The sequence below is a fragment of the Myodes glareolus genome, chromosome 9, assembly GCF_982192425.1.
Source record: "Myodes glareolus chromosome 9, mMyoGla1.1, whole genome shotgun sequence".
NCBI classification, from domain to species: Eukaryota; Metazoa; Chordata; class Mammalia; order Rodentia; family Cricetidae; genus Myodes; species Myodes glareolus.
In genome coordinates, this window is record NC_142034.1 from 46,102,117 (window position 1) to 46,127,326 (window position 25,210).

The 25,210-nt window shown below is 39.6% G+C and overlaps 1 protein-coding gene across 2 annotated transcripts in view; it reads right to left on the bottom strand.

The window, feature by feature from the left end:
• The window catches only part of Ssh2 (slingshot protein phosphatase 2), a 243,935-nt gene extending 220,156 nt beyond the window's left edge, over positions 1–23,779 (bottom strand). Inside the window, exon 1 of one of the 2 annotated variants that reach the window (XM_085695369.2) lies at positions 23,510–23,779. In XM_085695369.2, the coding sequence (XP_085551495.1) occupies positions 23,510–23,572 (63 nt within the window). In that variant the 5' untranslated portion in view covers positions 23,573–23,779. The remainder of the gene's footprint in view (positions 1–23,509) is intronic. The other variant, XM_085695371.2, reaches the window with a different exon arrangement.
• Positions 23,780–25,210: the final 1,431 nt, after the last annotated feature.

Consider the following 25,210-nt stretch of genomic DNA (forward strand, 5'->3'; position numbering starts at 1 on the left):
CATGAGGAATAAATGGCATAACATACATAAAGTGTTTGCCTTAGTGCTTGACACATTTAAGTGAAACGTCAATAAATGATCACTATAAATTTCTGTCTCTACTCTAGACGCTTTTGCTGATCAACACAGATATTCATCTTCCCAAGGTAGAACTATCATATAAAGCTTAAATTCAGAATGTTTGCATTCTACCATCTACTTTCGTCCCAGTATTTTCTGTCTTAGTGAATGGCATAACTACACAAATGCACACAAACCTGGAACAATGAAGCCATGTGTTATATTTTTCTTACTAATCCTCCACCCCACTCCCTTGTCCCCAATTCAGTGCTGATGGGGAAGCCTTGTTAACCAATTATCTTTAAGGGATGAGACCAAGTTAGGGTGTGGCTTTTGGGATCCAGAGAAAAACGGCAGGTGCATGGCCCAGATGTGCTCTCTCTGTGATTCCCTCGCCACACAGCTGAGATTGGATTTCTCATTCTGATTTTATGAGTTTTCCCCTTATAATAAATAAAAATATAATTGTTTATCCTTCAGCTAGCCTGGTGATTTCTCAAATCGAGTTAGCTTCTACATAGTGCCTAAATGCAACAGGCTCCCCTCCCAATGCACTTTCAAATACCAACCTTTCTAAACAGCAGTTTTGATCATATCACTCATCTATTTAAAAATTTCAATGTTTTTTTTCCCTTGGTAATTCAATCTCTTAATAGACCACAAAAAACTCTTCATGATATGGCCTCTTTTAGTGACATTTCTCATGATGCCCCAACATTGACGTACATTCCCTGCTCCAACCAAACAGAAACACATATATTTCTAAAAGCAGCTACATCATCTTATCTTTACATACTCTACTCTTCTGTCTGTAGTGCATTCAATCGATTCCACTCCCACCCACTTTATTGCTGGCTACTTTCAGCTGGTCTTTTTCATAAATTTGGCTGTATGTTATTCCATTCATGAACTTTAATCTCCGTATCATGTATAAAATTTAGTCTATAAATTTAAGTATTCTCAAACCTTTTAATCTATAAAATGTAAGTAATTCATTAAATATGCTTAGGTAAAATTATCAACCCCAGAATGATTTCAATAATAACAAAGTCTATAATAGCAATGACATTAACATTTCTTTACTATTATCTACTATATATTTATATTTCTGCACTGAAGAGTTACAAAAATTAGCAAGAAAAGCACCCAACATCAGTCTAGTGGAGAAAGCTGAGCCTTTAACAAAATCTAAAGCTATTTATATGGCCAGGCCTGGGGGCACACACCTCTAATCCTACCACTCAGTAGGCCAAGGCAGGTGGATCTCTGTGAGTTTAGGGCCAGCCTGGTCTACATAGAGTTCTATGCCAGACAGGGTGACATAGTGAGAAAAAATTTCTATGAAAACACAGGGTAAGAAATGGATAATTATCTTAAAACATATAACTAAAACAAACTAACTTAATTTTGGCATATGGGGGAACATGTGTCTCAGCCTCACAAGTGCTAGGATTAAAGTCATGAGACACCATGCACAGCTAACAAATAAAAATCTTAATATAATAAAAATCAATATCTAATATGACAAAAGCACTCTTCTTTGCTCATTTAGAAAATAAAATTCGAAGCCAATACAGTTGCATAAAGCAGCCTTTGTCATGAGTATGTCACAACCACTTTAAAAAAGCAACCCTACAGGTAGAGAGATAGCTCAGATTTAAGAGCACTGGCTGCTCTTCCAAAGAACTGCGATTCAATTCCTAGCACCCACATAGTTCACAACCATTTGTAACTCCAGTTCCAAGAGACCTGACACCATCTTCTGACCTCTGTGGGCACTGTACACATGTGGTGCACAGACAAAAAAGACCCATATTTGTAAAATAATAAACTAAAATAAAGAAACCCCTGGATCTGGCAAGATGGCTCAGAGGTTAAGAGTATTTGTTCCTCTTCCAGTGGACCAGTGATTGGTTCCTAGCATCCATGCTGGGCAGCTCACAAGGCATGTAACTCCATCAACTTTCCTCTTCTGACCTAGGGCTCCTGTAAATACATGGCAATATCCCCTGCCACACACACACATAAAAATAAACCTTAAAAAACAAAACACCTCTAATTCTCTCTCAGATAAAACAGCTGAACTGTTAACAAGCACCAACTCTGACAAAACCGTAGTCTCTAATCTTTTCTCTAGGCTTTTGTATTAAAAGATTTTCCAAACCTTAGGCTTATATGACTTACTATTAAAATTTATATTCTGTCCTACTATAAAAAAAACCTATATAATTTTCCCTTTTTAAAAGATTTTTTTATATGTATGTGTCTGCATGAGTTTATATGTACCATGTTTATGGACCATGGAAACCAGAGAGGGTGTCAGATACCCTGGAACTGGAGTTACAGGCAGCTGTAAGGTATCATGTGAGTGCTAGCAACCCACTCAGGTCCTTTGCAAGAGCAGTAAGAGCTCTTAACTATTGAGCCATCTCTCCAGTCCCTGCTTATAATATTCAATATAATTGCTCTTAAACGGAAGTTATAAAAATCTTGAAATTATAAAAGGCTTATAAAAGTTTCTATAACTAGGAGAATAAATTTCTATGTGTCTTTCTAAGTAACTGTGACTATTCTGTGCCATTACAGTATCTGTATAGCTACAAAAGTTCCAGCCTTGAGTTTCTATTGTAACTAGTTCTATAATCATAGACATATTTTTAAAATTTTTTTTAAAAATAAAGCTTAGTAGCCACATTTAATTAACTGTAAATGGACAAATCATCCAGTCACAGAAGAATGAATATCAAGAGACAATAGGCAAATAACTGTAACATGAGGGGAGCCTGCTCGTTTGGGGGTTTCTTTCCTGCCCTGTCCCCCAGCTGTTTAGTCCCAGAGAAAAATCACACAAAGGACTCTATAAGTTATAATGCTGATTGGCCCATTAGGTCAGGCTTCTTACTGGCTAACTCTCACATCTTGATTAACCCATTTTTCTGATCTATTTTAGCCATGTGGCTCAGTGCCTTTTTCAGTGGGGCAGCTCACATCCTGCGGCTTCTGTGATCTGGGCAGGAGTGGGAGGAATCAACTTCCTCCTCCCCAGAATTCTCCTGCTCTCCTTGCATCATTTCTACTTCCTGTCTGGTTTTCCCGCCTACACCTCCTGCCTGGCCAATCAGCGTTTTATTTAAAACATGATTGACAGAATACAGACAATTCTCCCGCACCATTTCCCCCTCTTTTTTCAAAACAAACAAACAAACAAAGGAAAATATCCATAGTCCAGGTTTTGGGAGTGTGGTCGTAGTATTCCAGGCTACTTCCTGCTGGTTGGGGGCGCTGAAAATCTTTTGGGGACCTAAAGAAAATTTAGAGTTATGATCAAGTACTGACTGAAGTATCCTGTGAGTCTTGATCATCTCAGGCAGTGGTCTTGAACCTGTTCTGGATGAAGAACTCAGACATCTGGGCCATCTATTCCTACCAGAGATTGCTCAGGTGGTCTCCCTTAGTCAAAGATGATTTTTCTTAACTCTGAATAAATCCAGAGCCTCTCATTTTCTGTGGAAACAAAAGCAAAATCTCTTCTCCAAAGTAACATACCTTTTGACTTCAATTCTGAAGCCAAGGTATTTTCAAAATACCTATTTTGGGTTAATTCTGCAGCATTTATAAGCAAATATATCTTTTAGTAGCTGTTGCTCCTTCCTCAGCATTTAAACAATTCAAAGAGAGCATAACAGCACACAGTATCAAGATTCTCTGTGTATTTTCCATCTTTACGTGACTTTATTTTAACCTCTATTTTTTTTATTTTTAACTTTTGGCTTTTTGAGACAGGTTCTCTGCATATCTTTGTCCTGGAACTTCCTCTGTAGACCAGGCTATCCTTGAACTCCCAGAGATCCGTCTATCTCAGCCTCCCCAGTGCTGGGATTAAAGGTGTCTGCCATCACACCTTGAATTTACAGAGGTCTGTCTGCCTCTGCCTCCCAAGCCTTGGGATTAAAGGTGTGTACCACCATATCCAATTACTTTCTTTCTTTTCTTTCTTTCTTTCTTTCTTTTTTAAGGACTTTAAATCATTTAGAGGGTTTTTTTTTTTAATTTCTCTTTACTGTATCTCTCTCTCTCTTTCTGACCCTGTGGGTCTTTAATTTGCTAAGGAATATGGAGAAAACAACAGTCAAAAGCTCCTATGGCTTTTCAAGGTCCTTGCCAGGAAGCAAGCTGCAACAATGCTTCCATAGTCAGATCGGCCTGCCTGAAAGAGTCAGAGATTTCCCCCCGCCCAGAAAGCCAGCATTTTAAAACAGCGCAGCTTTTTTCCTGCTACGGCTGAAAACCAAAATGCTTTACTCTAGTCTTTCCCAAGCTTTTTCAGGCTTTTTGTAGATTCAGTTATCCACGTTAGGTGTCATTCTGTAATATGTTGGGCCTGCTTGTTTGTGTTTTCTGTCCCCGCCTGGTACCCCACAGCCGGCAGGCCCCAGAGAAAATCAACCACACAAGAGATCTCTATAAGTTATAATGCTGATTGGCCCATTAGGTCAGGCTTCTTACTGGCTAACTCTCACATCTTGATTAACCCATTTTTCTGATCTATTTTAGCCATGTGGCTCAGTGCCTTTTTCAGTGGGGCAGCTCACATTCTGTGGCTTCCGTGATCTGGGCAGGAGTGGGAGGAATCAACTTCCTCCTCCCCAGAATTCTCCTGCTCTCCTTGCATCATTTCTACTTCCTGTCTGGTTTTCCCGCCTACACCTCCTGCCTGGCCAATCAGCGTTTTATTTAAAACATGATTGACAGAATACAGACAATTCTCCCACACCAAATAACCACAGGTAAGAAAGATTACTGAATATTTAAGGACTTAAAAGTATAATTTAATTATGACTCATATATCATAAATGTCATACCTTAAATTCCCATGGTCATGTGGACGTGAGGTTTAATTATTCTTACTATTAAGGCTCTCACAGAACCAAGTATCTCCCAGGTTTCCTAAAAAGTCCCACTCAGCACATGCAAAGCCTTGTATCTGAGCTTCAAGTTTGGGGTGAGGGTGAGTTCAAATATAAGAGTTAAACTTGGTGGGAAAATTCCTGGTGCACATATTGAGTAGAGAAAAACCTCCCCATTACTAACTAGCCTACTACATCACTATGAGTCACTTTAAAACAAGATTTTCCTCTCTTGTCTAAAGACAACTTTATTACACCAAGCAATAAGTGATAAGGCACAAGTCTAGACATCTTTCCTTTCAGTAGAAAACACTTGACAGAACTTGAACAAAAGCATATTATTGCCCTTGATAGTTTTACTGTCATTATTGTTGCTTATCCTTTTAAGTTTTGGTTTCCGAAAAATATTCAGAGGGTGCATCTCTGCTCTTTGTAACCTGCAAATAAGCATTTGCTCTAAGAAAAGGAGAACCCTACCTATATTCCTATAGGCAATACTAGGGACACTCAAGCTCTAGTTATGCCTTTCGGTATATATGAACCACCTAGCTGAGTACCACAATCTGGCCCAACTAACTAAAATCCCAAAGTATTTTAAGAAACAAAAGTAACAGATTTTCTTATCAGTAAATGCATAATACTTTCTGTCAGTGCTTAAGATCCTCTTAGAATTAGTGTCAACATTGAAACAGACTACTTTTAACTATAGCTTGGTGAAGTTCTTATTAAAAATGGTTAATACTCTTGACTCCCAGGTGAACTGTCTTTAAAGATTCCTGACATCTTACAGTCCACTGAGTAACACTTGTCTTTTAGAAATCTTCATCATAAACCGAAAGGAAGTAAATATTTGAATTAAAAAATCAAAATAATATTTTGAATGGTATATTCCACAATCCAGACAACATACAATAAAATTAGCTTATTATTTAGGTAAGAATCATGTTCATTTTAGCCTATACATCCAGAAACACTTAAGGTTTCCTTCAAAACAAGTAGATAATCCTAAATCCTTAGATCTAAAATGATATTATTTCTTTGGCTATATTCATCTGTTATCTTTTCTTGACAGAAAAAAACCCACTGGCTCAGTTATGCACAGTGAGGAGCTAAGTTGAACCCTAAACTACCTAAGTTTCTTCACTCTCAACTATCCAAAGCTACATCTATGGTAAAAAACAACTTAAAGACTTAAAAAGATCAGTTTGATGGCAAGCTAACCATCTCATCAATAATAATTCTGGAGTTAAGTGTTCATTTTATTTATGTTAATCTGACTTTATGTACTGAACAGATAAATGTTTGTAAAAAATGTTATAATGTATATAAATTTATCTGGACTTGTATTCAGCAAATATATGTGACAAGACAAAGTGAGCACACAATGAGAGCCACTGAGTCACATCACTTTCAGTTACAATTAATATGCTCAGAAACATAGATGTTGGTGTTTATGGGTGATTTATGGCATTTTTTTCCAGAGATAAGAAAAGCCTGGTTGTCCTGTAGGATAACTATATTTGACTTTTGTCTTATTCTCAGTTTTGAACTCTATTAAGTTGGGCTTTCCCTGTTTCTCATTTGGTCTTCAGGAAGACCCCATCAGTTAGGGCACAACAATTAACTCCATTTTACAGAGGAAGAGACAGATTATGGAACATACTAAGCAGGAGTAAGATCCCAGCTTCAGCTTTTTTGAATCCAGAGCCTCTGCAATTAACTACTCAATATGACAACACTATATATACATTTTCCACATAAAGAATGGTAGACTTTGAAAGATGAAATATATTTGCCAAATATCACCAAATCTCTACCAGGACTTGAATTCTGGCTTTCTAATTTCACGTTCTTTGTCAATTAAAAACTGATTGCTAAAACCAGCATTGAGTAATAGAATAGTGAATGCAAATAGAAGGGGTTTTTTTTTGTAAAAATGGATCCTTCTCTCATACATCCTGACCAGTTTCCCCTCTCTCCCAGATCCACTCCCCCTCCATTTCCCTTCAGAAAAAAAGCAGCCCTCTAAGAACAACAACCAAATAGAACCAAACAAGATACATTAAGAAAGGTAAAAGTCCTCATATCAAGGCTAGACAACACAACGCAATAGGAATAAAAGAGTCCCAGGAGAAGGCACAAGAGTCAGAGCCCTACCTGCTCCCACTGTTAGGAGTCCCTTCGCCAAAAAAAAAAAAATGTTAATAGCCATAACATATACACAGAAGACCCAGTGCAGACCCTTGCAGGCTCCGTGCTTGCTGCTTTAGTCTCTGTAAGTCCAAATGAACACTGCTTATTTGATTCGGTGGGCCATGTTCTTCTGGTGTCCTCCATCCCTGCTGACTCCTAAAATCTTTCCTTTCCCTCTTCTGTGGGTTTTATAAAGTGTCTACAAATGGTGACCTGTTAGATGACTCTGTGCTACTTGTAGGTTCTTTATTTCTCAAGATACAGTTCTAGGACTGGCGAGATGGCTCAGTGGGCAAAGGTGCCTAATAACCTGGGTTCAATCCCAGAACCCACATGGTGGAAAGAACTAACTTCCATAAGTTGTCCTTTGACCTCCACATATGTGCAAACGCTACACACAGAGAATAAATAAAATGTAATGAAAAGTTAAAAATGAGTTTAAAACTGTATTCATTGTTATGGTAGGTCAGGGTTAGACCTTGATTCCAAACATCCTTCTCTCTTGATGCCACTCAACATTTAAGAAAAAAAGCCAAATATTTACTTTTGTGGGTGACCTTACAACTAGAGGTGATGCTGTAATCTATTTCTTGTCTACACCTCAAAAAGAAATCTAGGAGGGAGTGGCCTCTGTCCTGGCAAGCTAGAGTCACGAGAATTAAGCGTACTGGGATCTCAATTGATAAAATGCCTCCATATGATTTGCATGTAGACAAATCTGTAACGCATTTTTTAAATTACTGATTGATGAGGGAGAACCCAGTTCATAGTGTCACTTGTCCTGGCTGGTGGTACTATGTTCTATAACAAAAAGGACTGAGCAAATCATGAGCTAATAAGCAGCGCTCCTCCATGGCCTCTGAATAATCTCCTACTTTCAGGTTCCTGCCCTGTTTCAGTTCCTGTCCTGGTTTCCCTCTTTTGGTCATGGTGTTTTATCATAGCAATAAAAACCTTTAGACAGCTTCTTCTAGAAAACTTTTGCTTTTCCAAAGGTAGAGCCACTGCTAACACAACACTTTCTACCACTACCTGCAACAAACATAGATGTGCTGCTTAGTGCTGTTAGCCGTCTTTTATGTGGAGAAAAGAGAAAATAGGACTCCAACATACTACTGATGGCAAAGCAGAAAGATAAAAAGAACTTGGCTCTTGCTGGAGACGTAGTTCAGTGGCAGGCTCTTTCCTAGCATGCCTGAGGTCCTAGGTTCAAGATTCAGTGTTGAGGGGATAAAAGAAAGTAGGTGTCTATGATACAACTGTACTGCTAAGATAATAGTTACGCTCTAGATATACATGGATTTGTTATAAGATAAAACAAAAATCTTATGACTTAAACTTGGTCTTCTGTTTCTTGTGGTCAATTTCTTTCTAAACATTTCAATTGCTGATCTGAAAACAACAGGACATTCCATTCACCTTCATTATGAGCATTTTTCTAAATATAAAACATTTCTAGCAACAATGGGTATATATTAAATCACAGTCAGGAGCCCTTCAATGTAAAGCACATAGTCCCCAATTTGCCACAGTTCAGCCCCCACTTAGTCAGCTTCACTAATTTAGGTCATCTACTTAAGCTCACAATCCTATTTAAATGAATGACCTCCTGTGTTATACTAAAATCTCAGCCTACTCTAGAATTCAGGTGGCCATTTGAATGCCTAACAAATGTCCAATCAATTACTACCAAAGATATAGTACAGTTTTTACTATAATACCAAGTCTCCTGAGGCCACCCAAGAGACAGGCTATTCTGACTTTCATCCTTGGAATCAGAATCTGGAACCCACTTAATACTAAAATGAAGAGTTAGGCAATTTTCCACTGCTAAAATTCTATGAACCTCCATGAAGCAATATTTATAAAATAACTCCAATATTCCAATAGTAATAAAAAGTTCAATAAATTTTTAGATTTATTACATAGAAATGACAAGGGAAGTGGTGGGACATAGCTCGGTGATAGAGAGAGAGAGCATTTGCCTCACATGCACAGGGTTTGATCCCAGGCTCCATTTAAAAATAATAAAGAAGATGGAAATATGCATACAAAACTACAGCAACAGTCAGGCTTGGTGGCATAGGCCTATAATCTTAGCTACTCAGGATGTTGGGGCAGGAAGTTCACAAACTCAAGGTCTACCTGAACTATGAGCAAGTTCAAGGCCTACCTGGGTAACTTAGAGAAAAATACTGTTTGAAAATAAAAAGAAAGAGGTTACTGAGACAGCACAACAGGCAAGTGCTTGCTGTGCAAGCTTGGGGACCTGAATTTGGATCCCTGAGCCCAAAATAAAACACTGCTGTGGCTGCACAATCCTGTGATCTTAGCACTGGAGACAGAGTCAGGAAGACCTGAGGGACTTGCTGGCCAGACAGTAGAGCCAACTGGTGAGCTCAAGGTTCAGTAAGAGACATTGTCTCAAAATATAAGGTAGAAAATGATAAAGGAACAGTACCCAGCATTGGCCTCGAGGCCACATGTGTGGTTTCATCCCCAGCAGCCCACCAAAAATTTTCAAAAGGGAGATGTCAGGATATCAACAAAATGAATGAATCCTACCACTCAAATATTCTAAATTACATATTTAAAATAAGATAACCGACTTTAAAGAGTAGACTATACTAGCAGTTTAAATGATCTAAAGATTAAATATACTTCATAAAACATAGTATCAACATTCGCAAATGAATATAACTCAGTTGTAGAGATGGGGGAGGATGAGAGTAAGAGTAAAAATCAGAATGAAAAAAGAATTCATAAACAAGTATACGCCCTGTGTTTGCTAAAGCAGTCTTTAAGTACTTCAGATCGACTGGAACAAACCCAAAGACTAATTTGGCAGCCAAATTTCTGTTTTCATCAGACATATATTCTGAACAAGCTCATCACCAGAGGTTCAAATCATCCTTGTGTCCTTAAAGTTTTTCCAAAAGACTGAATGCTTGTTTACTAAAATTACCTTCATTTTTAAATACTACAGATTCAAATGCCACAAATGGTGTTTAAACAGGTATATTCTAAGGATATTTTCTTTCTCCATAAAGCTCTTAATTTAATTTTCAAGATTATATATCATTCAAGAATTTATTTAGTAAGAAAGTGTTGGGAGTTCCTAGACATTTTCAGTTAATCTATATCTAATTAGACTTCCTTTATGATCAATGGCACTCTAAATTTAGTTTAAAACCCAGAGAGAGAATCACCGGGTGGAAGTGGCACAGACCTTCAATCCCAGGACTAGAGAGGCAGAAGCAGGTAGATTTCTGAGTTCAAGGCTAGCCTGGTCTACAGAGCAAGTTCCAGGAAAGACAGGGCTACACAGAGAAACTCTGCCTCCAAAAAACAAACAAGCAAACAAAAACAAAAACTCTTCAAAGAATCGGTGTAAAATGCTAATAGAATTGAGAACATTCCAGACAGGTCAATACAACTGAAGTGGGTGACAGTGGCTGCTCCTAGAATACCAGCATAGTGGACTGGGCAGTCACAGGGATTCAAGGACAGCTTGTGTAATTTCTAAGACAATATGGACTACAGAGTAAGACCATGTCTTTAAATACCCCAGAAGAAGTAGAACAAAAAAGGAAAACTTTCTTATAATTTTTTCAGTGTTCTTTTATGTGAAGAAACCATTTTTTTCTTACAAGGATCCATGTGTAAAACAAGTCACTCAACCAAAGCCTGAACCAAAGATCTCTTGTTATATCACATATGACTTCATTCAGCAGCTTTGGAAATGCATCTTCTAAGAAGAGTTGCTTGTCATGGCTGAATTTAGACAGTTCACCCTTCTCAACCCATTGTTTCCTTGTACAAAGATATATATTTAGACCCATGAAATCATCCAAAGTCTTTTGATTCTCTAGATTAGAGAATATATGACTATTCTGTTCTATTTTACCACATGATTTGTTGTCTCCATCATTAAAACAAATATATTGAGTCCATAGTTTGATTATACAAACTAAGATGACCACTTGCAGTGATCTTATCAAATAGTGAAATGTCAATAAACTAATATGCTTTGAAGCATGGCCTGTTAAACTGATAAACTCAGAAGGGAAGGGGATTTTTGAACATGACAGCTGCATGGATCATTCCGTATGATGCTTTAGGTTGTTACGCAATTATATGCAATGGCTTTTGCCATACAGATAAGCAACTACCAATTCTCCAATTTCAAAGAACAAAACCTTTATTAGGTGAAAAATTTTAATGATATTAACAAACCACCTACTATACTAATAAAGCTCCTTTCAAATACAAAAATTTTAAGAAAAAAGTTAAGTATAAATGAAACTCTCAAGCTATTTGAATTCTATTTTTATATAGCAAATATCCTCCCCACCAAATTTCAATTATAATTTAAAAGGCTTAATAATTAAATAATAACTCCAAATCACATTTTTTATTTAATTCTCAAAATATTTCTGCAAAAGAAATACTATCATTATCCCAAAGTATCCTTCCAAGTATAGTAGTTTATAAATTCAATTCAGACTCAGCCAAAAGTCTCCAGATCCCACATCTAACCACTATACTAGAGTACTGAAATATTTCTGAAGACCTAAAAAGAAAGAAAAAACTTTCAGGGTTGTTACAGTTTCATATGGACTGTATTAGAATTGACAGTTAAAATGTTTATTCTAAATGAGGAATATCTTCTCAAACCCCAAAACATCAGCATTAAATGATTAAATTTAAAAGTTACAGTTTTAATAGACAGATACAGAAGACAAACCACGCCAGGCATAGTGGTTTCTATGGATAAATCCAGAAAGCTGAAGCAGGAGGATCACCATGGGTTCAAGACCAGCCTGAACTACACAGTAAGTTCCAGGAAAACCTGGGCTACAAGGTGAGCCTTGCTTTCAAAACCCAAAACAAACAAGATTAATTAAATTGTGTATTATTGAGATGCTAACATTTTGTTTACCCTAATTACTGCCTGAGAAAATAATACATTTTTTAGAAGATTTTCTTTTTTTAACTTATTTTTTAATTTTTATTATTTTGTATGCCTGAGTGTTTTGCCTGGATGTACTTCTGTGTACATACCACATGTATGCAGCATACCTGGGAGACAGAAGAGGACATACAACTCCTTGGGACTAGAGTTAGACAGTTGTGAACTCCTTATAGGTGCTCGGGATTGACCCAGGTCCTCTGGAAGATCAGCTGCTGTTCTTAGTCACTGAGACATCTCTCTAGCCCCAGAAAATATCTTAATTGAAAAAGCACTCCAAAATTCTTAATTTTTTGTTTTTTATTTTGTTTTTAATCAGAGGTGTGGGGGGAGTGCGGTATAAGAAGGATCCTCTGGTATTGGAGTTACAGGTGATTATAAGCAGCCCAACATGACTGCTGGGAGCCTAACTCAGATCCTCTGGAATACCTGCTATGCCATCTCTCCAGCCACTTTGATGTTACTTCAGTGTCTGAAGCACCAATAGAATCATTGTTTCCACAAGTTGTATGGAGATACCTTCTTTTAATGTCAATAAATGTAATATTATATATTCTCCTATATATCTGCAGCATTAAAAATATACTTCTGAATTTTCTCATTTTCTCTAAGTGGGAGAAAGAACAGAAACAAGAAGTAGTAGTGAGAGGAAGGATAATAAATACATGTTTTCCAAAGATAGAAGCTTTAATATCTATGGCAACTGTGTCTTAGATTTTAATATCTTTTGATGATCACCTGGTAGAAAAAAAAAAACCTGACCTCTAATTGTGAAAGCAGCTGGAAGACAGTAAAACCTAAAAGTATACATACATTTGTGTACACACATGTACATAGACATGTACATAATCTTTCAATTTGCTAACTGCAGGCATTTTGCTCCTGTATCTTTGTTCCGCATTCCCCGAAGTCTTCTTCCAATACACACACCTAGTTTGTGCCTCTCCTCCTCAGTCTATACTCAGCAATACTTGGTTCTGATCACACATGTCTCTACTGGACTCATAAATTCCAGTGATCTCTTATATCATCCCACAATCTCTGAGGCGTCTAAGAAACTTCTGCAAGGCTGGGTGTGGCAGTACATGCCTTTAATCCCAGTGCCGGAGAGGTAAAGGCAGGTGGATCTCTATGAATTACAGGACAGTTTGGTCTGCATAGTGAGTTTTGGGATAGTCAGGGCTACATAGTGAGACCCTATCTCAAAAACGAAGGAGGGAGGGAGGGAGGGAGGGAGGGAGGGAGGTGAGGAGAAGAGATGGAAGGAGAGAGGGAAGAAGGGAAGGAGGAAAGGAAAAGATTCTTAAGTACCAAGGCATCAGCAGGAAAATAACAAACTGCAGCAACTCAAACCATGGCAGGGCAAAGGTAAAAACTAAATGATTAAAGCTGTTAGAAATGGGGTTGGAGAGATGGTTCAGTGGTTGTGCACTTACTGTTCTTCCAGAAGACCCAGGTATAATTCCTAGCATCCACATAACAGCTCACAACTGAAGTGGGATTCCCCTCTGTATGTTGCGAATACCACTGATTAATAAAGAAGCTTCTTTGGACCTATTGTAATGCAGAGTAGGGCAAGGTGGGAATTCAAAGCAGATAAGAGGGGGAGAGAGTAGGCCGAATAAAAGAGATGCCATGTAGCCTGCTGCAGGAGACAGATGCCCCAGACAGAACCTTACAGGTAGACCACAGCCACATAGCAATACACAGATTAATAGAAATGGGTTAATTACAATATAAGAGTTAGCCAGGAATATGCCTAAGTTATTGGCCAAGCAGTGTTGTAATCAATACAGTTTCTGTGTGATTATTCGGGTCTGAGTGGCCAGAAACAAACGAGCAGCCTCCGCCAACACATAATCATCTGTAAAACTCCAGGCCCAGGGAATCACCCTCTTCTGGCCTCCACAGATACCAGGCACTCACATGATACACAAACAAACAGGCAAAACAGAAAGATCAAATAAAAAATTTTAAGGTAAAAAAGAAAATAAAAATGGAAGAAATCAAACATCACCTTAAACTCAAACTAATTCTGACAACAAGAAGGTAACCTGGTCTAGTAGTTGCTCTCTGTGGCAACCAAAGTCTAATTCCCACTCTTTCACTTTAGCTGGACTTGATATCTGCCTGAGACTCAGTTTTATCTGTAAAATGAGAACAATAGTAATGTAATGCTGCATGAAATCTTTGTTGTAATGCCTGTTTAAACCCAGTGTCTACTACAAAGCAAAACACCTAGAATGTGGCTGCTACTACTAAGACGTTTCACTTCTCTTTCAATTCTAATGCTGGGGATTGAACTTTGTGTATTCTAGTCAAGTCCCAACCACTGAGCTACATTCTTAGATCAATAGCTATATTTCAATATATGTTAAAATAACCATAAAATTTTAACAATCACTTTAAGCGGGGCATAGTGGCATGTACTAGTAATCCCAGCACTCAGCACTTAAAGGAGAATCAAAAAAATCAAGGCCAGTTCCAGCTATATAGCAAGTTCAAGGCTAGAGTTAGTGAAACAAATTAAAAACAAACGCACTTTAAGGGGATGCCAGGAATGCATATACACTGTAGTCAAGATAAAAGCAAGGTTACAGATGTTAAAATGAATAAGAAATTATCTTTACTTCTCTACCCCCATTTGCTGCAGATTACATGGCACTAGGTTCTCTCCTGCTTACAATTCTCAGCACACATCATTTCTAGCCCACTGGCTTAAGTCCATGCTTCCCTCCCTTCTGCTACTCATTCCTAACCCTTTGTTTGCTGATTAGAAAAAAAAATGTCATTTTTCTCATTTAAGGCTCACCTGAAAAGTACTTGCTACTGACTTCTTTCTGTCTTCCAGGGTTACATATTTAATATCACAACATTTTACTTTATTTATTTAACATGAGTCTCTTTACTCAGTTTAGGGACTAGCTAACTGCTAGACCACCAATAGCATAAATGAGTAAATAGACGCCCTCTGACTCAAGTAAACACAGGTGTCCTGTACTTCCACACCCAAGGCAATGCTCCCTCTCTCCATAAATGAATAATAAATGCAAAAAGGATACAAACACTGAAAACTCTACAATACAGACACTGTTATAGTCAGCAGTCAGCAGGCTTTAGTAAAACTACAGTGAAGTCCTAAGTCTCTGGAACCAGGAGTGATATCCATTCATGCTACCTAAGCAGTAGTGGTGCACAGTGTAATTTTCAGACTGCATATAATCTAGAAGCTGAATCTTCTCACTTAAAACAGAGGAAAGGGATGAAGAACCTGAGAGCACTTTTGAGTATCATAGGCAGGTTTTCTCTTCCTCTGCTCCCTACAGGAGTGATGTGGAATTAATAGCAATGCAGGTAAGATACTCACCACAGAAGGTTAGACAGTAGTTCAATGGCAAAGCACTTGCCTAGTAGGTGTAAAGATACTGGGTATAATAAGTGTTTAATAAACAATAGTTATTTTATAATAAACAAAATGGACCTTAAGGAGGTTACTTAGGGCTGATGAAGGTACAGTGAAATATTTTTATATAGTGATTGTAAACAAAGAGTCAACCTTTCTGGGAGACAATTTGGCAGCAAGTAACTAAATTGAAAGTAGTCATGGGCTTCTGGGATATCTTTCTATTCTTAAAATGGAAAACATGCTAAGTGTACTATGTCATTGATCCACTCACTGATCTCTGTGTCAAATGTGTTGAGCCCTGATGATATAAAAATAAGCCAATGGACTCAGGTCCAGGCTTAAAAGTTAGGTAGATAAGCAACTAGATAATAAAGTACAGGAGACTGATAAGAGCCACCATGATTAAGTACAGGGTGTGTATAGAAGGAACACCTACCATTGTCTGGGGGTGGAGTCAGGGAAGCTTCCCAGAAGTGACATTTAAGCTGAGACCTGAAGGATGAGTAGGAATTAGTTCGGTGAAGAGTGAAGGAAAAGTTTTCCAGGTAAAGCATGTGCCAAAGCCTAAAGACCAAAGGGAGCGCAGCCTGTGAGCTTAACTGTGAGCAGTGTGCAATGCAGTGAGTGGGGAGACGAGGCTTGAGAGGCTAGCAGGAATGACTCATTCAGGATCTTACAGCCAAACTTTCAATTATAGACTTTATTCTAAGGGTAATAAAAACTGGGTTAAAAAGCAAATACTTCATAATAAATAGAACTAATCATTAACAGTCTTAGCATAGCAAGAGTGTACACAAATCTAAAAGAACGAAAAAATTGTTCAAAAAACAGAAAATACAGGATTGAAGTGAGGGTTCTACAATTCTGTAACTTTATTAATAATCACTGAATTGTAAAGTTATTTAAGCAGACATATTTCTGAAGTTGTGAATTATACTTCATATTTCATTTATTTATCTGTTTTTGGGGGGGAAGTGGGAGACAGACAGGGTCTCATGTAAAACTTGGATTTCAGGTTTATGCTACCATAGCTGATATGTGGTGCTGCAAACAGAAACCAGGGCTCTGCAAACTAGGCAAGCCCTCTACCAACTGAGCTATGTGTACCTGAAGATGCTTAGCTTACCTGATATAAACCACAAAATCAACCCAACTACTAGAGTAATACTACTACTTCTCTCTAACCAGTAATTATTAAAATTGAAATGAGATTGTTCCATATTAATACGATTAGGAGAAATGAGCATTCTTAAATGATGCTGGTTGGAATAAATGTTAATTGGATTAACCTTTTCACAAAGCATAAATAAATATGTAATAGTGGTCTGAAGAGTATTTATACCCTGTGTTCCAATAATTGCATGTCTTGAAATCTTAATAAATGTTCCAGATGCATTCAAATATCTATGCACAATAATATTCACTATAAAGTAATTCATTGTAGATAAAAAGGATGTGGAAAGCAAGAATCCCACCAACAATAGTCAGAATAAGTCACAATATAGCTTCACAGTGTAGCCATTTTTGACAGGACAACAATCTGTAATATAAACCAAATTTTAAAAATATTTATGACAAGATTATATCTGCAGTAGCCTTTCTGCTTACAAAATATAATGATGGAAATGCCAGCACTGGGGACACTAAATCAAAAAGGTTACAAATTTGAGGCCAGCTGAGGTAACATAGTTCTCACTCAGAGAGAGAGAGCTCATACAATAATGACACATGCTTTTTATTTTCTTGTCTATATTTTTTGCATTTCTACATTTTATATGTCATGTGCTATTTGTCAAGTGTGTGCAAGTTTGTAAGGCTGTCTTCAAAACCTTCAACAGTGTCACTTTAAATATTTATACTTCACAGAAACCAAATTAGTATGTCTCAGTTTCCTCTGTTGAGGAAGGAAAATGTAGCCATATCTGAATGTGTATAGGTAATTCAATAACATCTCTTTTATCTGGCATTATTAAGATATAAGATATGGGGACCAACAAGATAGTTCAGTCAGTAAAGATACTTGCTGCCAAGTGTGGTGACTTGAGTTCAGTTCTCATAATCCACATGCTAAAAGGAGAGAACTGACTCTGACTTCCACGTGTAAGTTGTGTCACATGAGTGTACATATGCATATCTACACACAACAAATGAATGTTTAAATATTTTCAAAGAAATAAAACTGGAGTCCCCATTGGGCCAAAGGTGAAAGGTAAGGGGGGGGGTTATGAGCACAGGTGACAGAAGACAAGGTGCTGAAATTCATCTTCATCCTACCACTCCACCTATGTTGATGGAATGAGCATTGTATGTGTCTTGAAGGAAAAAGTGGTATTTTAATAGGACTCTGTCAGCCCCCACCTGAAACATTGCCTTTAAGAATCAACTAATCCCAACATGTCTCTTGTTTTGACATCTGGAACAGGGTCACAAGCGCAGCTACAGTCAACTGCAAATCGGGCTTTTGTAGCTGGGACACTCCAGCCCCGTCCCAGGATCCACAGATGCTACAGGCCATTTCCAGGATACAGGGGCTCACTGCTTCTTTCAGAGGCAGCACGGTAAGCAGCTTCAGGAAGAAGAGAGGAGGGCAACTACTGTACTAGCAAATGCCGGTAACCTACAGGGGATAATATTCATGAAGAACATCGGGTTTAAAGAATCCCTACTTCAGTTCTGAAGCTTTTCTAGTCACTCACTGCTTTCAGTAACTGTCTCAAAATCCTTCAATTGCTTACTTGGTTTGAGGTAAACAAGGGTCACTTATTTTAAAGAATAATCATTGTAAGGTTGTAACTGAGTCATTTACCATCCTGGTGTTATATAGTACATTCATTTAAAAAAAACTTTAAAAAAGAACTATGTTTGTGAGTGAATTATGAATTCCCCAATCATACATTTTCTTTGCCCTTGATGATAGTCTTACAATATCTGCCATGCTGTCTTCAAACTCACACACTTATCCCTTGGCCTGTTGAGTAGCAGGGATAACAAGCACACATCACACTGCAATGCTAAAGTATGTGCATTAAAACTTTGGTGAAACTTGCATGGACAACTATCAAATATACCATGCTCAATCTTTATTGTTCAAATCAAGAACAAGATTATGCCTTCTTATGATGATTTATGGTCATAATTATGAACTATAAATTATAAGATAGTAGTAGGTCTGAGAAGGATACATTAAACACAAAGAAATGCTAAATTCTTCCCCCTATTGCCTACCTCTTTCTCAAATGTCTCCCTATGTAGCCCAGGCTGGTCAGGCACTCACTATTAATTCAAACTGGTCCCAAACTCAGTCTTCCTGCCACTGCCCCCTAAGTGCCGGAAATACAGACATACAACACCAACTTGCCCTACCCCAAGCCTCCACCGCCTTTTGCCAGTCACTTGTTTCAGCTTCTCCTGCCATGAAATCACCAGTTTTTATTTTCCAGCCTTATGGAAGTATCTCTCGTCTCTCCTTCTCCCACCCCCTGTGTTTTCCAGTACTTGCTAACTTCCATTTCTACTTTGCTGTTGGTGATCCTCTAAGAGAAAGGAAGCTAAATATCTAACTTATAAGAATTCTGTGTAAAGAGCTAATAAACTCCAAATAAGAGCATCATTTCAAACTGATTTGTACAGATTTAGATGATGCTGCAGCATAAATGAATCCCCAGAGAGTGTGTACTCTTGATTATATCTCAAGTCTTGATCCTTTACTCAATTAGCAATTGTCATCCCAGACAAGCTACAAGTCCTGTTTCTCTTAACACAACATGAAAAGAGATGAGGACTAGGAACAATTTTTTACATGTGAGCACTCTGTCATCATGTATCCCTGCAGGCCAGAGAGGGCATCAGATCCCATTATAGATGGTTGTGAGCCACCATGTGGGTGCTGGGAATTGAACTTAGGACCTCTGGAAAAGCAGACAGTGCTCTTACCTGCTGAGCCATCTCTCCAGCCTGGCCCAAGAATTCTGAAATTGCCCCTATTAATCAAGATACATTTGGCTGGGTGATGATAGTGCACACCTTTAATCCCAGAACTTGGGAGGTAAAGTCAGGCGAATCTCTTTCAGTTCGAGGCCAGCCTGATCTACAGAGCTAGTTCCAGGATAGTTAGGGCTACACAGAGAAACCTTGTTTCAATGCCCCCCAAAAGCACTATTTATTTTCTAGGAAAAACAATATATTCCAAAAGTTGATATTTCTGATTTCTCTATCTCTATATAGAGTCAGTCTTTCTCATAATCTTTGACATCTGTTTCTTCCATAAACACTTCAAAATCCCAGCTCAGACCTCAACAATAGCTTTAACTCATGGCCTCTCTTGTCTTTCCTAAAATCCCTCTGGCCCAAAGCCTCTAGATCAGTTTTCTTAAAACACTACTGTGATCACATTTGCTCAAAATTTGGGAGAACTTTCTATTCCCTTTTTCATTAGTCCCAAATACCTGGTACAGCAGTCCCTCTACACCCTTGGCTACCTCTCACTTTTATCTCTTGTTGTCCAAATAAATCCTCACACTGACCTATTTAATCCTTTCACTTAATGCCATGTGCTTTTCTGACTTTAAATGTAGAAAATATAGCTTTTCTCCACCTAGAACACCTTACTCTTATCTTCAATCCTGGCTTATAGAAATTCAAATTATGTTTCAATAACTAGTTTCAGAGACACCTACTGTGATGTACTTCATCATCATCACTTCAACATTCCCTTCAGCGGTTAGGCACATCTGGATTAGAATTACAACCCCAGTCACTGGCTGAGTGGCACAGGACACATTTCTTAAACACCCCTTGCCTTAAACGAATTAAGTCATGTATGTAAAGTATTTAGCATGATGCCTGGTACAGATGAAAACCCAAGAGAAATAAAAATTTGTTGGTTTTCTAATTACTACTTGCTATTAGTGAATTTATATCAATCTGAACTCAGATAATACTTATGGCCACTGCAAAATGGTCCATGTATATACAGTATTATTGCCCTCACCATCTCTATTCTCCAACCCCCTTATTTGTCTTCTACTAGCCCTGTTATCCAGATTACATCATCTGACAGACAGGTGAATGTCTTTTATGACTTAGTATCTATATTGGTCACTCATACTTAGTAGGTGGTTGTATTAGGTTGTTTTTCTTGATTCTTTGGCCAAACACCTAAAAAGAAGCAACTTAAGGAGGAAGTGTTTGTTCTGGGTCATGATTTAAAAGTACAGTTCGTGGCAGGAAAGGGAAGGCATGGTAGCAGGAAACAGAGAAAGGGGAGTGCTGGGGCTCTGTTGGACCTTTCCTTCTTTTCAGACCAGTACCCATCCCATGGAATGGTGCCACTCACATTTAGGTGGGTCTTCCCTCCTCTGTAAACCTCTCTGGACACATTTTCACAGTCAAGTTGAAGACTAATCACTACAGTGACCAAGTTTGTTTTATGCTTAATAAAAAAGAAAATACTGAAGATCTGACAGTATTAAAATGTCTATCATACTCAGTGAAAAAATATTAAGAATGCTTTAAAGTAATCAAAAGATTAAATTTCCAGACTCATAAAATGAAATCCTTTTTTATTTATGGTTCTAACTTCCTTTTGCACTCCTCACTTTTAAAACTAGCCAACTAACCTATTCATTCAGCAAGAGATAAAACAGCAAATTATATGCAGGTCAGACAGCAGCCAAATACTGGAATACAAGGACCACAAGACAACTGAGCTGAGCACAGCTTTGTATGAAGTCAAATAGGAAGACAATTTAAAGGGAAAGATAACTGGCTTGTCTGTCATGCTAACAATGCCGATTGTTACACACACACACACACACACACACACACACACACACACACACACACACTAGTGCCAGGAGTGCTTTACACACAGGGCCAAATATAAACAACTGAAATCATCAAACCAAGGGATACAGAAATATCTGTCGTTGAGCTTAACAACTGAGTTTACCACTCAATATTTACTACAATAAATACCACAGTATTTATATGACCAATTTTAATTGCCTACACCAAAAAGGACTATTAACATTCTTCAAGATTCTAAAGTATCCCAAGCTTTGACCAATGAAGCATGTCAAAGAGATGTGGTTATACTGTATAGTAATCACTTACTTCAAGACAATTAGTATGACAATGGTTTAATAAAAGTTATTATAACATAAAATGTTTTCAACAATGCCCAGAGAAAATACTATTACAATAGTGGGTTCTTCTTCATATGTACGTATCTACTGATATGACTTAATATCTATAATGGTCACTCTTGATTGCTTCCATAGTCCAAATTAGGTAGCCTGGCAACCACAAAAACCAGAGGAGTTACCAGTGGAGTGAATTAAGATGGCCTAAAGATATGTTATAAATTTTGAAATATCTACCATAAAGTGAAAAATCTACTCATGAAAATACTACGTTTCTACTCCTCTGGTATTTCTAGCAGACCCTAAAACATCTTATCAGCTCTGAAGTGCAATCACAGAATCGTAAAGCTTTGGAATCTCTTTCTCACCCCAACTGCAGGAATTCCTTATATCAGCTGTCTGGCAAAAGGCCCCCAGCCTCTGCTTGATACATCTAGCAATGTGTGCTTAACTATTTTGCAAAACAGTGTACTTTATTGCTACAATCTTCTTCCCTAAAACAATGAAAATTTGCCTCTCTAATGTTCTATCCAAAGAGCTCAGTTTTGTATCCTGGAACAATGCAAGGTAAATTAACATCTAAAATAGAGTAATTTCTTGAATAGGGTAGAGCTGTTTGTCGACTTTGTCACTTAAAAATGCAAAGGAAAGAACCACCACTACATGCAAGAAAATTTTGAAATTCAGGAAACCATACTGAAATCAAAAGACAACATGCTTTCAAAATACCAAACATCACATCTCAGTTAACAAATATTAACGCCACAACTTTCTTTTACACAGTGGAAGGTCATAGTGCTCACTGAATGCCTCCTTGCACCTTGACACTACTAAATCCAACGTCAAAGCATACAGGTCTATAGGAAAGAGCTTCTCCAATTGTTCATATTTTCATCTTGGAGGTTATTTTTTTTTCTTTACCACACTGGTGCAATAGGCAGGTTAGCAAGTATTCTCAAAAATGAATTCTAAGAATAGGGCTGTAAAGGTGTTGGGGTGGGGATGGAGGCAAAGAGAAGCCCAGTGGAAAAAAAGCTGGTTGCTGGGTATCTTCCTTCTGGAAAGAGCCTTCCTTTAACGACACAAGCATCTGAAGTCATGAACCATCCAAGCACAACCCAAGAGCAGGAAACATCATGAGCAATGAGCATAAGGCGTAAGTGTCTGTGAGATGGAAAGGAATTGGCCCTGGTCATCGGGCAGTACTGGATGCTTTGGAACCTGACTGAGAAAGGTAAAAAGCCCAAGAGGCAGAGGAGACCACTGCCATCTTTGAAGGGAGGGAAGAAACCAGGGAGTAACTACCATTGAGCAGCCCAATTAAGCCTGAACTGCACGGAGCACAAGAGAGACGCCAGAGACTGGTGAAAAGGGACACACGGTGAGACGGAAGAAGGATGCGCAGTGAATGATCTGGTCCCTAAAATGGTGTAAATAAGGGATATGGGTGTGGGTCCGGGGTAATGTCGGAGCCCACCGTTCCCCTCCCTGCAACAGAGCAACAGAGGGTGAGAGCAGGGGGAGGGTGAAAAGCAAGAATGACTCATAGCCGAAAGGAAGTGCTCAAGCCATGGGAAGCATGCTACGGGAGATTTCCGAGCCAGCGCCGTGAGGGGCTGGGTACTCCGGGTGATGCGGGCCAGAAACCCAACATCTGGCCATCGCTGCTGCTCGCGGGTAGGATGAGGGTGTGGGGGGTTCGCGGCAGCCCGGGTGCCAAGGCCTGGGAAGCGGCGCGGCGCGTGCGCAGTGGCGTTCGGCGGGACCCGCTGAGGCAAAGCGGAGCCGCAGTGACAGAAGCGAGGAGCTGCCGCCTGGAGGGACTCACCGAGGCGCAGGGGCTTGAGGTGGTGCTGGGGGTGGGCGACCGCTGGACCGTGACCAAAGCCATCTAGGCGCTGCTAGGTTGTCCCGGGCAGGGCATTCTCGTCCCGAGTTGTAGGGGGGCGGGAGGGTGACGGAGCCGGGATGGGGGGCAGAGGCGGAGGGTGCGGGGTAGGGACGAGGGGGACAGGGAGGAAGAGGAGGCCGCGGGAACGGCCCCGGGCTCCGCACCCACCACCGGACTCTCGCCGACTGACGCGCCGAACGGGCGGCGGGCGGGCAGGCGGGCGGTTCGGCAGCTGCGGGGCACAATGAGCGCTCCCAGTGCGCAGGCGCCACCTGTCAGCAACCGCCTCTCCCCTCGGCGCGCGCCGCCGCGGCGGCGTAACCCTTGAGTTGCCGGAAGCGAGCCGACTGCGCGCGCCGCGCCGCGCCTCGCCTCGGTCTGCTGCTCCCTCCTCACGGGTCGGCTCTCGAGGCCTGTCCCTGCCCGGTTCCTTCCTGCTGGGCCGCTGCTGAGGGGGCGTGAGGCGAGATGGGAAAGGTACCGGGGAAACCAGACGGCTAAGGGGACCTGAAGCGGGGGAGCCGCTAGTCCTCACTCCTGGAAGACAACCATTTTCTGAGGTTCTGAGGTGGGGCGCTTAGGCTAAGCAACCGTAGAGGAAATCCGAGGTGAAAATCCTGAGGCCAGCACGTTGTCTAGTGGGAAAGAGCTCCGCGGTGCCCGACGCTTTCTCTGGGCTAGACCTCGGAAAACCACCCGCTTTGACCTGGTTCTCAGGAGGGCTCTTAATGAGCTTTCCCATCCTCCTCGTCATAAAGGGCCTTTTCGTAAGAAAGATTTCCCCATGGTAAACACTGGAAACTTCGTGGTACCTCAACTACCTGCCTGAAGTCAGTCACTGTACCAGAGAAGAGATGCTGAGGGATCCCGGGAGCACCGAGAACAGGACCCTGAGTTGGAAAGCTCCAACCTGCCTTTTGCCTCCCATTTGCTCCCTACTGTGAAGATCTCCACTAAACAAGGATTTGATGGTTGAACTATCTTCTTTCCCCCTAAATTTCTTTATTTCAGAGATGTGAAAATGTATATTTAAAACATTTTAAAGGGATACATTTCTGAATGATAAGCTATCAATATTATGGGAAAATCAAGATTAAAAAGAAAAATATCACTTAGTGCTAACCATTGATATTTACACAGAGACAGTTGAGTGGATGAGCTGGTAAATGCCACCGTCCAGCTCAAAGCTGTAGAAAACACGTACTTAGGACTCTGCAGTTTCTAAAGCCCACCTCTTTCTGGTTGTCACTCAAACACTCTTGGATCTCATTGCTCCTTTTAAACTGACGGGGCTGTCCTGAGCTCTTTCTGGTTCAGCCTTGTGGTTAAGTGACACAAGAGCCCTCTAGGCTGAGTCTTTGTTCTCTCCCCGGGGCCCTATGGTTGAAATAATTAGCAGGGAGGTTCCATCGAGGATCACTGAGGGTCCCTGTACTGTACAGCCCTCTGTAGGGTGTACTGCAGAGAAACTAGCTGGTAGGCTTTTGCCCCCTGGTGGTGATCAAGAGTGCCTAGGAGACAGGAATTAAAGACCTGTGATTCATAAATGAGACAGTGTTTTCCCCAGAGCTCCATCGTAAACAGGAAAAAGAAGGCAAGGTTCAGAAGGAAGAACTTTGAACCAATATTTTAGAGACC